The sequence below is a fragment of the Oryctolagus cuniculus genome, chromosome 6 (genome assembly GCF_964237555.1).
Source record: "Oryctolagus cuniculus chromosome 6, mOryCun1.1, whole genome shotgun sequence".
Taxonomy (NCBI): Eukaryota; Metazoa; Chordata; class Mammalia; order Lagomorpha; family Leporidae; genus Oryctolagus; species Oryctolagus cuniculus.
In genome coordinates this window covers 25,539,419-25,552,187 of record NC_091437.1, presented here as the reverse complement: position 1 = coordinate 25,552,187, position 12,769 = coordinate 25,539,419, and the positions used below count along the sequence as shown (strand labels likewise).

General features: G+C 42.9%; 1 protein-coding gene across 27 annotated transcripts in view; it reads left to right on the top strand.

Annotated features, from left to right (window-relative positions):
- Window positions 1–12,769, top strand: part of KLHL3 (kelch like family member 3) — a 317,329-nt gene that overhangs the window by 211,920 nt on the left and 92,640 nt on the right. For 26 of the 27 annotated variants that reach the window (XR_011389740.1, XM_070076153.1, XM_070076145.1 and 23 more), the window contains one exon: window positions 3,550–3,669. The exons of the other annotated variant lie outside the window; for it this stretch is intronic. Coding sequence is in view for 25 of the 26 variants with exons in the window: in XM_070076153.1 (XP_069932254.1) it covers window positions 3,550–3,669 (120 nt within the window). In the remaining variant the exon portion in view is untranslated. The remainder of the gene's footprint in view (window positions 1–3,549; window positions 3,670–12,769) is intronic. 27 annotated transcript variants of the gene reach the window in all.

Genomic DNA, 12,769 nt, shown 5'->3' with positions numbered 1-12,769 from the left:
TCTGTGTAGGATGAAAAATACGGTCATCTTCCTTCGACTTAGGAGGAGAGTGGGGGTAAACCTCAGTGTTTTCTGTGTTTCAAGTGGGAAGAGAGGATCTGCCAGCTTTATCTGGGAGCAAGAACTGAAAATGCTGGGGATTGGGCCTTGAGAGGATGGTGATGGAACAATCTGTTGGGGACCAAGTAGATAAGCTCTGGTATGAATGGAGGGAGAAAGGTTTAGGGGAGGAAATGGTAGCATCTAGCAACTCTGGGCATGGGCCTGTGATCCTGGGCTGAGGCATAGGCAAATGCATGTGCATTTATGTGCATGTATGTCCCATACTGCTGGAGGGTATAGGCTGTGGTAGAAATAGTTTGAACTTTAAGTCAACGACTGTGGGGAGCAATCCGGACTGGACTGAGTTACTGGAATTAAGACTTATTCTGTGCATCTGCTCTCCCACAATATGGCGCTGGGAGAGAAGTAAACAGCTTCCGCACAGCTGCCTCCAGTTCAACCAATAAACTGTAGGACTTGCTCCTGATTGGAGGAGAGCAGCGTACTCGGCGTGTGGGCAGCCGAGTTAGGATTGGCGGAGGAGGACTATAAAGGAGGAGAGAGACGGCATGCACCGGGAACATCTATGGGGAACATCTAAGGGGAACATCTGAAGGAACGCCTGTGCAGCCCCCAGAAAGCCGGCCGGCGGTGTGCCGCTCCCCTGCGGAAGTGGGGAATGTGGCCAGGGGGAACTGCCCTTCCACTGAGGTGGAAGGGATAGTAGCCAACCCGGGAAGAACCAGCAGCAAACCCGGGGAGGGCCGAGCAGACAAAAGAACAGCGCAGGGTCCTGTGTCGTTCCTCCACGAAGAGGGGGAGCGACAAACGACATGTGAGTTCAGGTCCCATCACTGATTCCCTACTTAAAATTTGAATAGTATTGTGCACAATTCTTAACAGATACTTTCTTTCTTGAATGTTCTGATCTCTGGAAGGTTAATGGGTTGCTAAGAAGCTGGTACTTTACAGAAACCAGGGACCCAGAGTTCACTCCAGACTTGACATGTCTTCACAGGAGGAAGAAAGAGACCTTGGGTTCCTTCTGATGGCAATCCTTGCCTCTTCAAGGTTGGAAAGGGCTTTGGATGGACTGGGGAGACTGATAGCTCTCCTTAGCCAGCCCTGCGGTCCTAAGCAAGTCTGTTGCTCTTCTAGGGAGGCTGTAGCATGAATTACATCTGTTGAACTTTAATCCTCTGATAATAGGCAATCTATGTTTGAGACCTTTTGGTAAACACAACCTTTTAGTAACAGAGGTACACATTCTGGAAGGCTGGAAAGTGCAAAGAGCAGCACAACAGGATTGGCTCATCAGCCACACTGGAGACTGTTGTCAGTGCTTGCACACAGCTCTCTTTGGTCTGTACCTGCTGCGTGTCTGTGAAGCAGAGCTAATCGTATCTGCCCAGTAGGCTCTTCTGAGCTCTAATCTTTTTAGTTCCCTGTCTACCTTCAGTGGTTCCCTGATGGTCTGCACCAAAATATGTTTCTCTCTCTGGCTTTGAAGTCTCTCCACACTTTGAAGAGAACATTTACCATGAACATTTGCCCTGTATTTTTTCAGTTTCTAGATTTATCCCAGAATGCAACTGTGGTTTAGTACTATAAAAAGATGTATCATTCACCATCTTAAAAGATTAAAGGAAGAAACTCTCTACAATCATTAATGCACAAAAATATTTGATAAGATTCAGTATAACTTTATGATTAAAAACTGTTACTAAACATAGGGAATTTTCTTAACCTGGTAAGAAGCATGCACAAATCATTTCACAGTCATACACAATGGAGAAACATTGGGAACATCTTTAAATTAGGAATACGTGGGCTGGCATTGTGGCACAGCGATTATGCTGCTTCTTGTGACTGTGGCATTACATGTCAGAGTGCTGGTTCAAGTCTTGGCTGTTCCACGTCCAATGCAACTTTCTGCTGATGCACCTGGGGAGGCAGCAGAAAATGGCCCAAGTGCTTAGGTCCCTGCCACCCACATGGTAGGCCAGGATGGAGTTCCTGGCTCTTGGCTTCAGTCTGGTCCAGATACGACTGTTGCAACCATTTGGGAGAGTAAGTCAGAGGATAGAAGACTTCTCTCTCGTGCATATTCTCTCTCCATTGCTCTGCTTTTCAACTAAATAAATTTTTTTTAAAACTTAGGAGTATGACAAGAATGTTCACTACTACCTTTCTGTTCAACATTGTGTGGTCATTCTAGCTATTGCAAATTTTTTTTTGAAAAAAGAAGTAATGGAGGGCATTTGACCTGCTGGCCAAGGTGGCTATTTGGCATGCCTGATTTCCGTAACAGAGTGCCTGGGTTCAAGCTCTGGCTCATGGTCTGGCTTCCTTGCTACTGCTACTGTGCACTCTGGGAAATAGCAGATGATGGTGCAATTAATTGGGTCCCTGTCACCCAATTAGGGAGACTTGGATCGAGTTTCCAACTTCTGATTTCAACCTTGGCCTTTGTGGGCCTTTGGAGACTGGACCAGTGTTAGGAGTTCTCTCTCTCTGTTGTTCTGTCTTTCAAATATATAAAAAGGAAAGAAAAGAAAAGAAAGAAGAGGGGAAAAAATCAGAGGTCTGAGAGATGGGAAGGAGGGATAAAAACTCCGGTATTATATGCACTTCATATGGTTGTCTAAGTGGAACATCTGATTGAATTATGGTCAAACAGGAATAATAGAAACATTTGGCAAGATGGCTGGATATAAGATCAATCAGCAGAAATCAGTTGCATTTTGTAAACCATAACAATCAGAAAAGATACTCTGAAAGCAGTAAAAAAACTATGAAGCAATTAGGAATAAATGCAATCAAATATATGTAAGATCTTTCCTCATACAGGAAAAAAATAAAAGTTTAAATGACATTAAAGAGGATCTAAAGAAATGGAAAGATGGCCAATGTGTGTGGCTAGGAAGGCATACTGTCAGAAAGATGTTCGTTTTCTCCAAACTGATCTGTAAATTCAATGCAGCTTCAATCAAAATAGCATCAGTGTTTTTTAAATAGAACATGACAAGCTGATACTAAAATTAGTATGAAAGAGTAACGGAAACTAGAATAATGAAGACACTCCTTAGTAATAATAATAACTAGAAACTGGTTCTGTCAGATATCAGACCTTATTATGAAACTGCAGGAATAATGTGCTTCTGGTACAGACAGACCAACCCATGGAATAGGTTAGGGAGTCTGGAAATAGATCCCTGCTTATTTGGGACTTTAATATGTAACCTAAAGTGCACAGATAGATGAGTGGGAAAAAGAAGTGCCAATCAATAGAACTGATAGGAAAAAATTAGATCCTTGTTTCATATCATGACATATAAAAGTTAATGCCAGACAAAAATAAAGGCTTAAATGTTGAACTTAGAGATGAGAACAGGCTGACAGAGATTACACTGGTGGGCGGGTAAATGCACAGACTGCGGCAGGTGGGTGAACGGGTTTACCAATGTGTGATCCTCTCTTCCCCTCCCTCTTCCTTCCTGTTCACAGCGTCAAGCCAGGCTCCCAGCCCCCGATTCAGGCTGGAGATGATGAGAAGAACCAGAGGACAGTCACAGTCAACCCTGCCCACATGGGGAAGGCATTCAAGGTTATGAATGAACTGCGGAGGTACTTTTTCTTGTCTTGCTTTGCCCTTTCGGAAGGCAGTTGTGTGGTGAGCTTCATCGGGGTCCAGAACACAAATCAGAACACCACCACTTAGCAAATTCTGACTCTTCTCCACCCACTCTCTGTCATTCGGCTTCCCCTTTCAAACTCTGATTGAGACAGAATAGTTCTGCCAGAAATCTCTTCCTTTGTATTTATTTAACACCTACCATTTTGGTGATTAATCACAGAGGAGAAAAATCCTTTATGGTTACAGCAGATCTGTTCATAAACTTGATTTCCAATAATAGAATGATTGCAACACCTACACACATTTGCAGATTAAAGATTGTGGATGTCACGTATTTTCTTTTGGTTCCCCCTCTTTCTTTCCTTGGTCTGAACTCAGCTTGGCACGACAGCCATGTGAATGGAAGAATACCTTGTTCCTTAAATGCAACTGAACTCCAGACAGAGAGAAATGAAATGCAAATGTGCTCATCCTCTCTGTGCTAAATGGAGAGGGTATGCAGGGTATTGGTCAGGACGTTGTGCCTGTTTGGTAAGCTTGTTGCAAGGCAGGTTCAGAGCACTGCGCATATTTTCCTGACAAAGCTTCTGCACACCATCTCTTCCTTGCTAGAAAGCTCAGAACTTCCATTCCCATGCCAGTATTTACTGCATACTTTGTGTCGCTCCCCCTCTTCGTGGAGGAACGACACAGGACCCTGCGCTGTTCTTTTGTCTGCTCGGCCCTCCCCGGGTTTGCTGCTGGTTCTTCCCGGGTTGGCTACCGACCCTTCCACCTCCGTGGAAGGGCAGTTCCCCCTGCCACATTCCCCACTTCTGCAGGGGAGCGGCACACCGCCGGCCGGCTCTCTCGGGGGCTGCACAGGTGTTCCCCTTAGATGTTCCTGGTGCATGCCGTCTCTCTCCTCCTTCATAGTCCTCCTCCGCCAATCCTAACTCGGCTGCCCACACGCTGAGTACGCTGCTCTCCTCCAATCAGGAGTAGGTCCTACAGTTTATTGGTTGAACTGGAGGCAGCTGCGTAGAAGCTGTTTTCTCCTCTCCCAGCGCCATATTGTGGGAAAGCAGATGCATAGAATAAGTCTTAATTCCAGTAACTTAGTCTAGTCCGAGTTCCTCCCCACACTTTGTCCTGTTTTGAGGTCTAATTACGTACCTCCTCTTCTCTGCAGATCATGAGCTCCCTGAGGGCAGGAGCAACTTCTGAGTAATTTTGATCTCTGGCACCTGGCACTTCATAGGCGCTTCAGTTCATTCACCAAAGATGCCCAGAAGCCCTGGCTCTGCCCGGGACAGGCATCTTGGGGTACAAATAAAAAATGTAAATAGTGCAATGAAACGATCTTTCTACTGTGCTGATTGGAAGTATGAAGGACAGTGGATATGTAGTAATAGTTTGCTTCTTAAAGCATCCTGCAGAAACAACTACATTGGTGAATACGTGCTATGAGGGCATGGTGCTGGAACTGAATTTGGAAGGGCAAGGATTCAATGAACAGCAGTGGGGGCAGGGAGAAGCCTTCTAGGCAGAGAAAATGGAATACAGCCAGAGAAGTGTTTGTTGAGTAGGGAACTGAACTATTTTAAACAAAAAGTCCTGTCTGAATCTATATTTGTATCCTCATCTCTCTTTTCTGTAGGACATGGTCTTTGGCATTAGAAAACAAGTTAAATTAAATTTGTCTCACGCTCTAAAGCTCAGTTTTTATTAGGCCTCCTGCCAGATTTCCTGGAAGCAGTGCCCATTGCTGCCTTAGGCACTGGGCAGTGCTGATGCTCTTGCTTATGGGCATGGTTCTGTTGTTCCTAGGGAATTTTTTGTTTTGGACAGGCAGAGTTAGACAGTGAGAGAGAGAGAGAGAGAGAGAGAGAGAGAAAGGTCTTCCTTCTGTTGGTTCACCCCCAAATGGCCGCTATGCCGGCGCACTGTGCTGATCTGAAGCCAGGAGCCAGGTGCTTACTCCTGGTCTCCCATGTGGGTACAGGGCCCAAGCACTTGGGCCATCCCTCACTGCACTCCCTGGCCACAGCAGAGAGCTGGCCTGGAAGAGGGGCAACCGAGACAGAATCCAGCGCCCCAACTGGGACTAGAACCCGGTGTGCCGGCGCTGCAGGTGGAAGATTAGCCTAGTGAGCCGCAGTGCCGGCCATAGGGAATTTATGTTGTGTTTCCTAGACACTAAAGTTCCTCATTTAGTCCCTCTGGGTATGGCTTATTTTGTCTGAGTTAAGAAGCAGAGTTTCCCACCAGGTCTTACTTTACTCAGTATAGTGAAGTTTGGTGACCACTGAAAGGGTCACAGATATGTACACAGGATTCTCCTACTCCCACTTTCTTTTAAATTTCTATTTTTATTATTTTTATTTAGAAATGGGGTGGTGGATCAGGGAGAGAGAGAGAGAAACAGAAATCGAGACACAGAGCTCTCATCTGGTAGATCACTTCCCAAATGTCAGCAGTGGCTGCGGTTGGGTTGGCACTGAAGCCAGGAGCCAGGAACTCAATCCAGGTCTTCCACATGGGTGACAGAGACCCAACCATCTGACTCATCGCTGCCGACTCCCAAGGTGTGCAATAGCAGGCAGCTGGAAATGGAGTTAAGAGATAGGAACTGAAACCAGGAACTTGTCGTAGGAGTGGGTGTCTTCACCAGCATGTTAACCTCTTGGCTAAACGCTTACCTTTCTGTTATTAGCATCTTTCTGTTTTCTAAAGTAACTTTTAAAAACTCTTCCTGCTTCTGTTAGAGGTTACTCCTTTTTTTTTCTCTGTTTTTCTCCAGAAGCATCAATTTGATTTAACCCCCTCCCACAGTCTTGCTCCTTTTTATCTTCTGTTTAATTTAGCATTCACCACAGTCTTTTCTAAGGAATGCTTCCTCCTTCAAAATGTTCTGTGGGAAAACAAGAGTTTTATATTCAAATAAGTTGGAAAAATATACCCTCCTCAGGGATCATAGTGCATATCATCGTATCAGATGACCCCGAGATGTTCTGAGACATACTGGTCTGACTGAGAGATTCTCATGCATGTTGAGTGCAGGACTCTCTATGGTTGTTTCATGTATATGGACCAGCTATTTTGTGAGACTTGTCTTCAGTTGTACTGTTCTAAATTCCAGATATGGTCCCTTGCTGAAATGTAAATGAATAATTTTGGTGCTCCCCTTTGTGAAGTGTTTTTCTCAAATAGGTCACAATGTGAGGGTAAGTGAGGGTACATCAGAAAGTTCTTGGGATTAAAAGGTAAGTTTAATGGCTTTTTCACAAACCTTTTGAAGATTTTTCATATACATTTCAGTTTTTTTTTCACCAAAGTAACATTATCTGACTTCAATTTTCCACAAACATTTTGATGTTTCTTTCTGTATCTGGCTTGGAAAATTTTAGTTCAGGCTTAGACATGGATTTCTCTTTCATTTTTCTTTAAAATGTTTTGTAAAACAAATACATTTATTATAGAACATTTAGAAAATACAGATGAACAAAAAGTCATCAAAAGTTTTAATCCATGGTAGTAACTAGTGTTGACACTTGGGAGGATATTTTCCTTTTCTCCTTTAAAATATATGTTGCAACCTTATTTTTTTCTTTCCACTATGTTGAACACATTTTTAAGTCATTGAATATTCTAAAACATGGATGAATGATATTCTGTTTTTTGTTTATTTTGTAAAAATAGTTCCCTATTGTTGGATGTCTAGGTTTTCCCAGTTCCTCATATAAATAATACCTGTAGTGGTTATCTTTGTAGCTGTATAAAATAATACAGCAGTGATCACATAGATGGTGGTTTCAAACCTTGGCCTTAGTACCTACCAGCTGTGTGACCCTGGGCAAGTTAATTAATTTTCCTGATTTCACTGTTGTCAACCTTAAAATGAAGCTAATAATAGTCCCAGTCTTGCTGGGTTGTTAAGAGGATTAATGAATTAAGTACTTAGAACAGTGATAGTACAGACACGAATAATACTGTGCATATTCATGATTATTTCAATGGCGTAATAAATAACTTCCATAGACATGGTTATGAAGCTCTGGCACGTAGTGAATATTCTCTAAGTGTTGACTGTAAAACGATGCTGATGAGCTCTGTGCTAGGTTACAGGAATATGGCGTGGATAAGGGAACCAAAGTCTTGCCCTCGGTAAAGCTTGCATTCTTGTGGTCTAAGGGTGTTATCAAATTCAAAGGTACTTAAATGGATGATTTCCAAAAACCAGAATGGAATAGGTGAGGTTGTGAGAAAGGGACCCTGAATTGACATTTAAATGACCTGGGTGAGTTTAATGGTAACTGGAGAGAGGGTTGGTGTACTTTGTTTTGATGAGGTCTGGGCTAATTGTCACCCACAATTAAGTTAATAAAATGATACATGATATTCCGAGGACCTGGGGTTATTTCTTGCATTGTTTCCACATTCCCCTCCCTTAATATGAAGCTATTTTAGTGCAAGTACACACATTCTTTGCAATTTATGAATCATACAGTTCACAAGTTTCCTATTCTTTTTACTTCCATGGAAGAGAATGGGTTGTTGGCATGATAACCACCCAGGCTTCCTCCTCCTTTTGGACTTCAGTACTTGGCTCCGGCCAGACCACAGCTGCTTCTGGGCAGCACAGCCCTAGTGACTTTTTGGCTCCTGATTTACCTACCATGCATCGAGCAAGTGGGGATGTGGTCTTTCTTGGAAAAGCAAGCCCTGAGCAGACCTGAGAAAAGGGGGTAGAGGATGGAGCAGCCAGTGAGTGTTTACTACCTCATTGACAGTTGTAACCTCCCATCATTGTGGCAAACAGTTCTTGGCTTTCATTCTTTTTTTTTTTTTTTTTTTTTTTTAAGTTGGTCTGCCACATGGCTTTGTTACTGGTAATGAACCGTCCTAGCACATTCTTTCTATTTTTCTTTTACTTTATCAGTATATAATTAATATGTTATAGAGTTCACCTATTTAAAGTATATAGTGTAATGGCTTCTAGTTTCTTCACAGAGTCATGCAATGATAATAAATTTTAGAATATTTCCATCACCCATAAAAGAAACTCTTTATAGGTGAACACTCACCCTTTTGCTGCTTCTCTCTGTCCCCAGCCCCCATCCCCCCACAGCCCTAGGCAACCGCTAGTCTACTTTCTGTCTATAGATTTTCCTATTTTGTATATTTTATTAAAAAATTTTAAAAAATGTTTATTTTGTGTATTTGAAAAGCAGTGGGACAGAGGGAGACGGAGAGACAGATCTTCTGTCTACTGATTTACTTCCCAAATGCCTGCAACAGCTGGGGTGGGACCAGGCTGAAACTGGGTGTCAAGAACTCAATCTGTATCTCTCACATTGGTGAGCCAATTGCTTTGAGGTGAAATTTGCTGCCTCCTAGGGTGTCCATTAGCAGGAAGCTAGACTCGAGAGCAGAGCTGGGACTCAAACCCAGCGACTGTAATATGGAATACAATCATCCCAAGTGGTGTCTTACACTCTATGCCAAATTCCTGCCCCTAGGCTTGGCTATTTTAGAGTCGCGCAATATGTAATCCTGTGTGTCAGACTTCTTTGATTTGATGTAATATTTTCAAAATTCGTCTGTGTTGTAGTATGTCTCAGTACTTCATTTTTTTATTGCTGAATAATACTTCATTGTATAGATATAATGCATTTGCTTATAATGAATAATGCTGCTATAAATGTTCACGGACAAATTTTTGTGTGGATGGATATTCTAATTTCTCTTGGATATTTATCTAGGAGTAGGATTGTTGGGTCATACCACAACTCCACAGTAAACCTTTGGAGGGACTGCCAGACTGTTTTCTACAGTAGCTATACCATTTTACATTTCCATTAACAGTATATGAAGATTTCAGTTTCCCTATATATTCTCTAATACTTGTTCCTATCTGTTTTTTATTTATTTATTTAAAATACAGAGAGACAGAGAGGAAGGTAGATAGAGTACTCATTTGCTGGTTCACTCTCAGGCACGATCCAATTACTTGAGCCATCCCTGCTGCCTCCCAGGGAGGCAGGACCTGGAGTTGACTATTAGACCCTAGTGCTCCAATATGGGATACAGGTGTTTTAACATTAGGCTAATCGTGTAGCCCATCTCTATTTTTTAAATTATAGCTATGTTGGTGTATGAGGTGGTAGCTCATTGGGATTTTGATTTGCATTTCTCTGGTGACTGATGATATTGACATCATTTGAGGTGCATATTGGCCATCTTTATCTTATTTGGTGAAATACCTATTCAGATCCCTTGCCCATTTAAAATTTTTATTTTTATTTATTTGAAAGGCAGAGAGATAGAGAGATATCTTTATCCACTACTTCACTTCCCAAATGACTGCAACAACGTGGGCTGGGCCATACCAAAGCCAGGAGCTGTAAACTCAGTCCAGGTGTCTCATGTGAGTGACAGGGGCCCAACTTCCTGAGCCATCACCTACTGTCTCCGGAGTATGCATTAGTAGAAAGCTGGGACCAGAATAGTTCTGGAATGCAAACACAGGCACTGTGATATGTGATGTGTGTGTCCCAAGCAGTGTCTTAACTGTTGTGCCAAATGTCCCTTCCCCCTGCCTATCTTTAATTGTTTTTCTTTATTGTTGAGTGGTAAGAGCTCAAGTTCTTCATATATTTCAGATATAAGCCCATTGTCAGATGATTGGCAGAATTTCTGTTAATCTGTGTAATGCCTTCTCATCTTCCTGATGGTATCCTTTCAAGTACAAATTTTTAAATTTTTAAAAAAGATTATTTTATTTGAAAGGCAGAGTTAAAGAGAGGCAGAGAGAGAGAGAGAGAGAGAAAAGGAGAGAAGGAAGGGTCTTCCATCTACTGGTTCACTCCCCAAGTACTGCAACGTCCGGAGCTGAGCCGATCCGAAGCCAGGAGCCAGGAATTTCTTCTGGGTCTCCCATGCAAGTGCAGGGGCCCAAGGACTTGGACCATCTTCCACTGCTTTTGTAGGCCATAGCAGAGAGCTGGATTGGAAGTAGAGCAGCCAGGACTCAAACCAGCACCATGGATGGTGGCTTTACCCTTTACACCACAGAATTGGCCCCGAATTTTTAAATTCATTTTTAAAAAGATTTTTATTTATTTATTTATTTTAAAGAGTTACAGAGAGAGGTAGAGACAGAGAGGTCTTCCATCCGCTGGTTCACTCCCCAAATGGGTGCTATGGCCAGGGGTAGGCCAGGCCAAAGCCAGGAGCCAAGAGTTTCCTCTGGGTCTCCCACCTGGTTGCAAGGGCCAGGCCCTTGGGCTGTCTTTGATAGCTTTCCCAGGCGCAGTAGCAGGAAATCGGCCCCCCAGCTTTGTTCTTTTGCATGTTGATGTCCAGTTGTCCCAGCACCATTTGAAAAGTTACTTCTTCCCAGTCAGATGATCTTGATAGTTTATATAAAAAAAAGTCAGTTGACATAAATAGGATTTATTTCTAGACTCAATTTTACAAGTATTTTATTGATTTCTATAGCTATCTTTATGTTAGTATTGTTAGTACCGTACAGTCCTTTTTTTTTTTTTGCTGGTTCTTCCTCTTCCCCACAACCACTTAGCCTTCTCTCACTTGTTAACTCCAGACCCATGTGTTCACTTGCCTACTTGATAACCTTCACTTAGCTGTCCAATAGGCAGTCCAATTTATGTCCAAAATTTAATCTCTAATCTTAACTGAAATGTCTTATGGAAAAGAAAAACAATCCAAGATTTTCCAAACATTTGCTATTAACAGTATATGTTATCTCATTTATAACACATCTCAATTCTATGATACTCTGGGGACATTGTCTGCCCACACTAGAGAGTGTTGGGGTAGGGACTGGAACGCTGGTCAGTTTGATTTCAGAGCTGTATCTCCTTTCTAACAGCTATACTACTTATCCACAAATGATGAGATGTATAGCCCTACTTTTCTCTCCCCAAGACTGTCCTTTGAAGTGGCGTCATAGATACAAGAGAAAAGGATCCCATGGGCTCCCTGGTAAGTGAGATGGGAGAGCTTGTGAGCCATACAGTGCTTTGGAGCTGCTTCTGCCTTTTCTGTGTGGAGTGAATGTGTGGAGATGTTTCCTGTGTGTGACCAGAATTCCTCACCCCCAGGAAAAGCCCACTTTGAGCTTTTGTCAAGTTTCTCTTGGCCAATTCCAGTTTGGAAATTCTATGGCCTTGAAATTTACTTCCTATACATCAAAACGTCTCCGGGGGCCGGTGCTGTGGCGTAGCAGGTAAAGCCACCACCTTCAGTGTCTGCGCCCACATGGGTGCTTGTTTGGAAGCTGGCTGCTGCACTTCCAATCCAGCTCTCTGCTGTGTCCCGGGAAGGCAGTGGGGGATGCACCAAGTGCTTGGGCCCCTGCACCTGTGTGGGAGACAGGAAGGAGCTCCTGGCTCCTGGCTTTGGATCGGCATAGCTTCGGCCATTGCGGCCATCTGAAGTGTGAATCAGCGGATGGAAGACCTCTCTCTCTCTCTCGCTTGCTCTCTCTCTCTGCTTTTGCCTCTCTGTAACTCTGACTTTCAAATAAATAAATACTTAAAAACAAAACAGAACTTCTGTGATTCATTTGCTTAATTGGACTCTCCATCTTTGTTCCCCATTCTTTCTTGTCTTTTTCCTATTTGTTGGAGAATAGTCAGGCTCCCTGGGTTTGTAAAGATTTCCCACTCTGACATCTATTTATAGCTTCTAGCACTGAAAATTTGTTCACCATTTTGACTCGTTTGTCAATAATTTCCTTTCTAAAAATATTGGTTACCAAATTAATTACTGATTACTTAAGGTGGCTGTTTGGCATAGCAGTTAAGATGTACTTGGGACATCCACCTGCCTCAGAGTGCCTAATTCAGGTCCCAGCACTGCTTGTGAACTAGCTTCCTGCTAAAGTGCGCCCTAGGATGCAATAGTTGATGGCTTGAGTACTTGGGTCCTTGCCACCCAGATGGGAGATCCAGATTAAGTTCTGGGCTCCTGGCTTCAACTGGCTTAGTTTTGGCTGTTTAGGGCATTTGGGGAGTGAACCAGTGAATTAAAGATTTCTGTCAGTCCCTCTCTGTCTGTCAGATATAACTAAGATAAATAAAA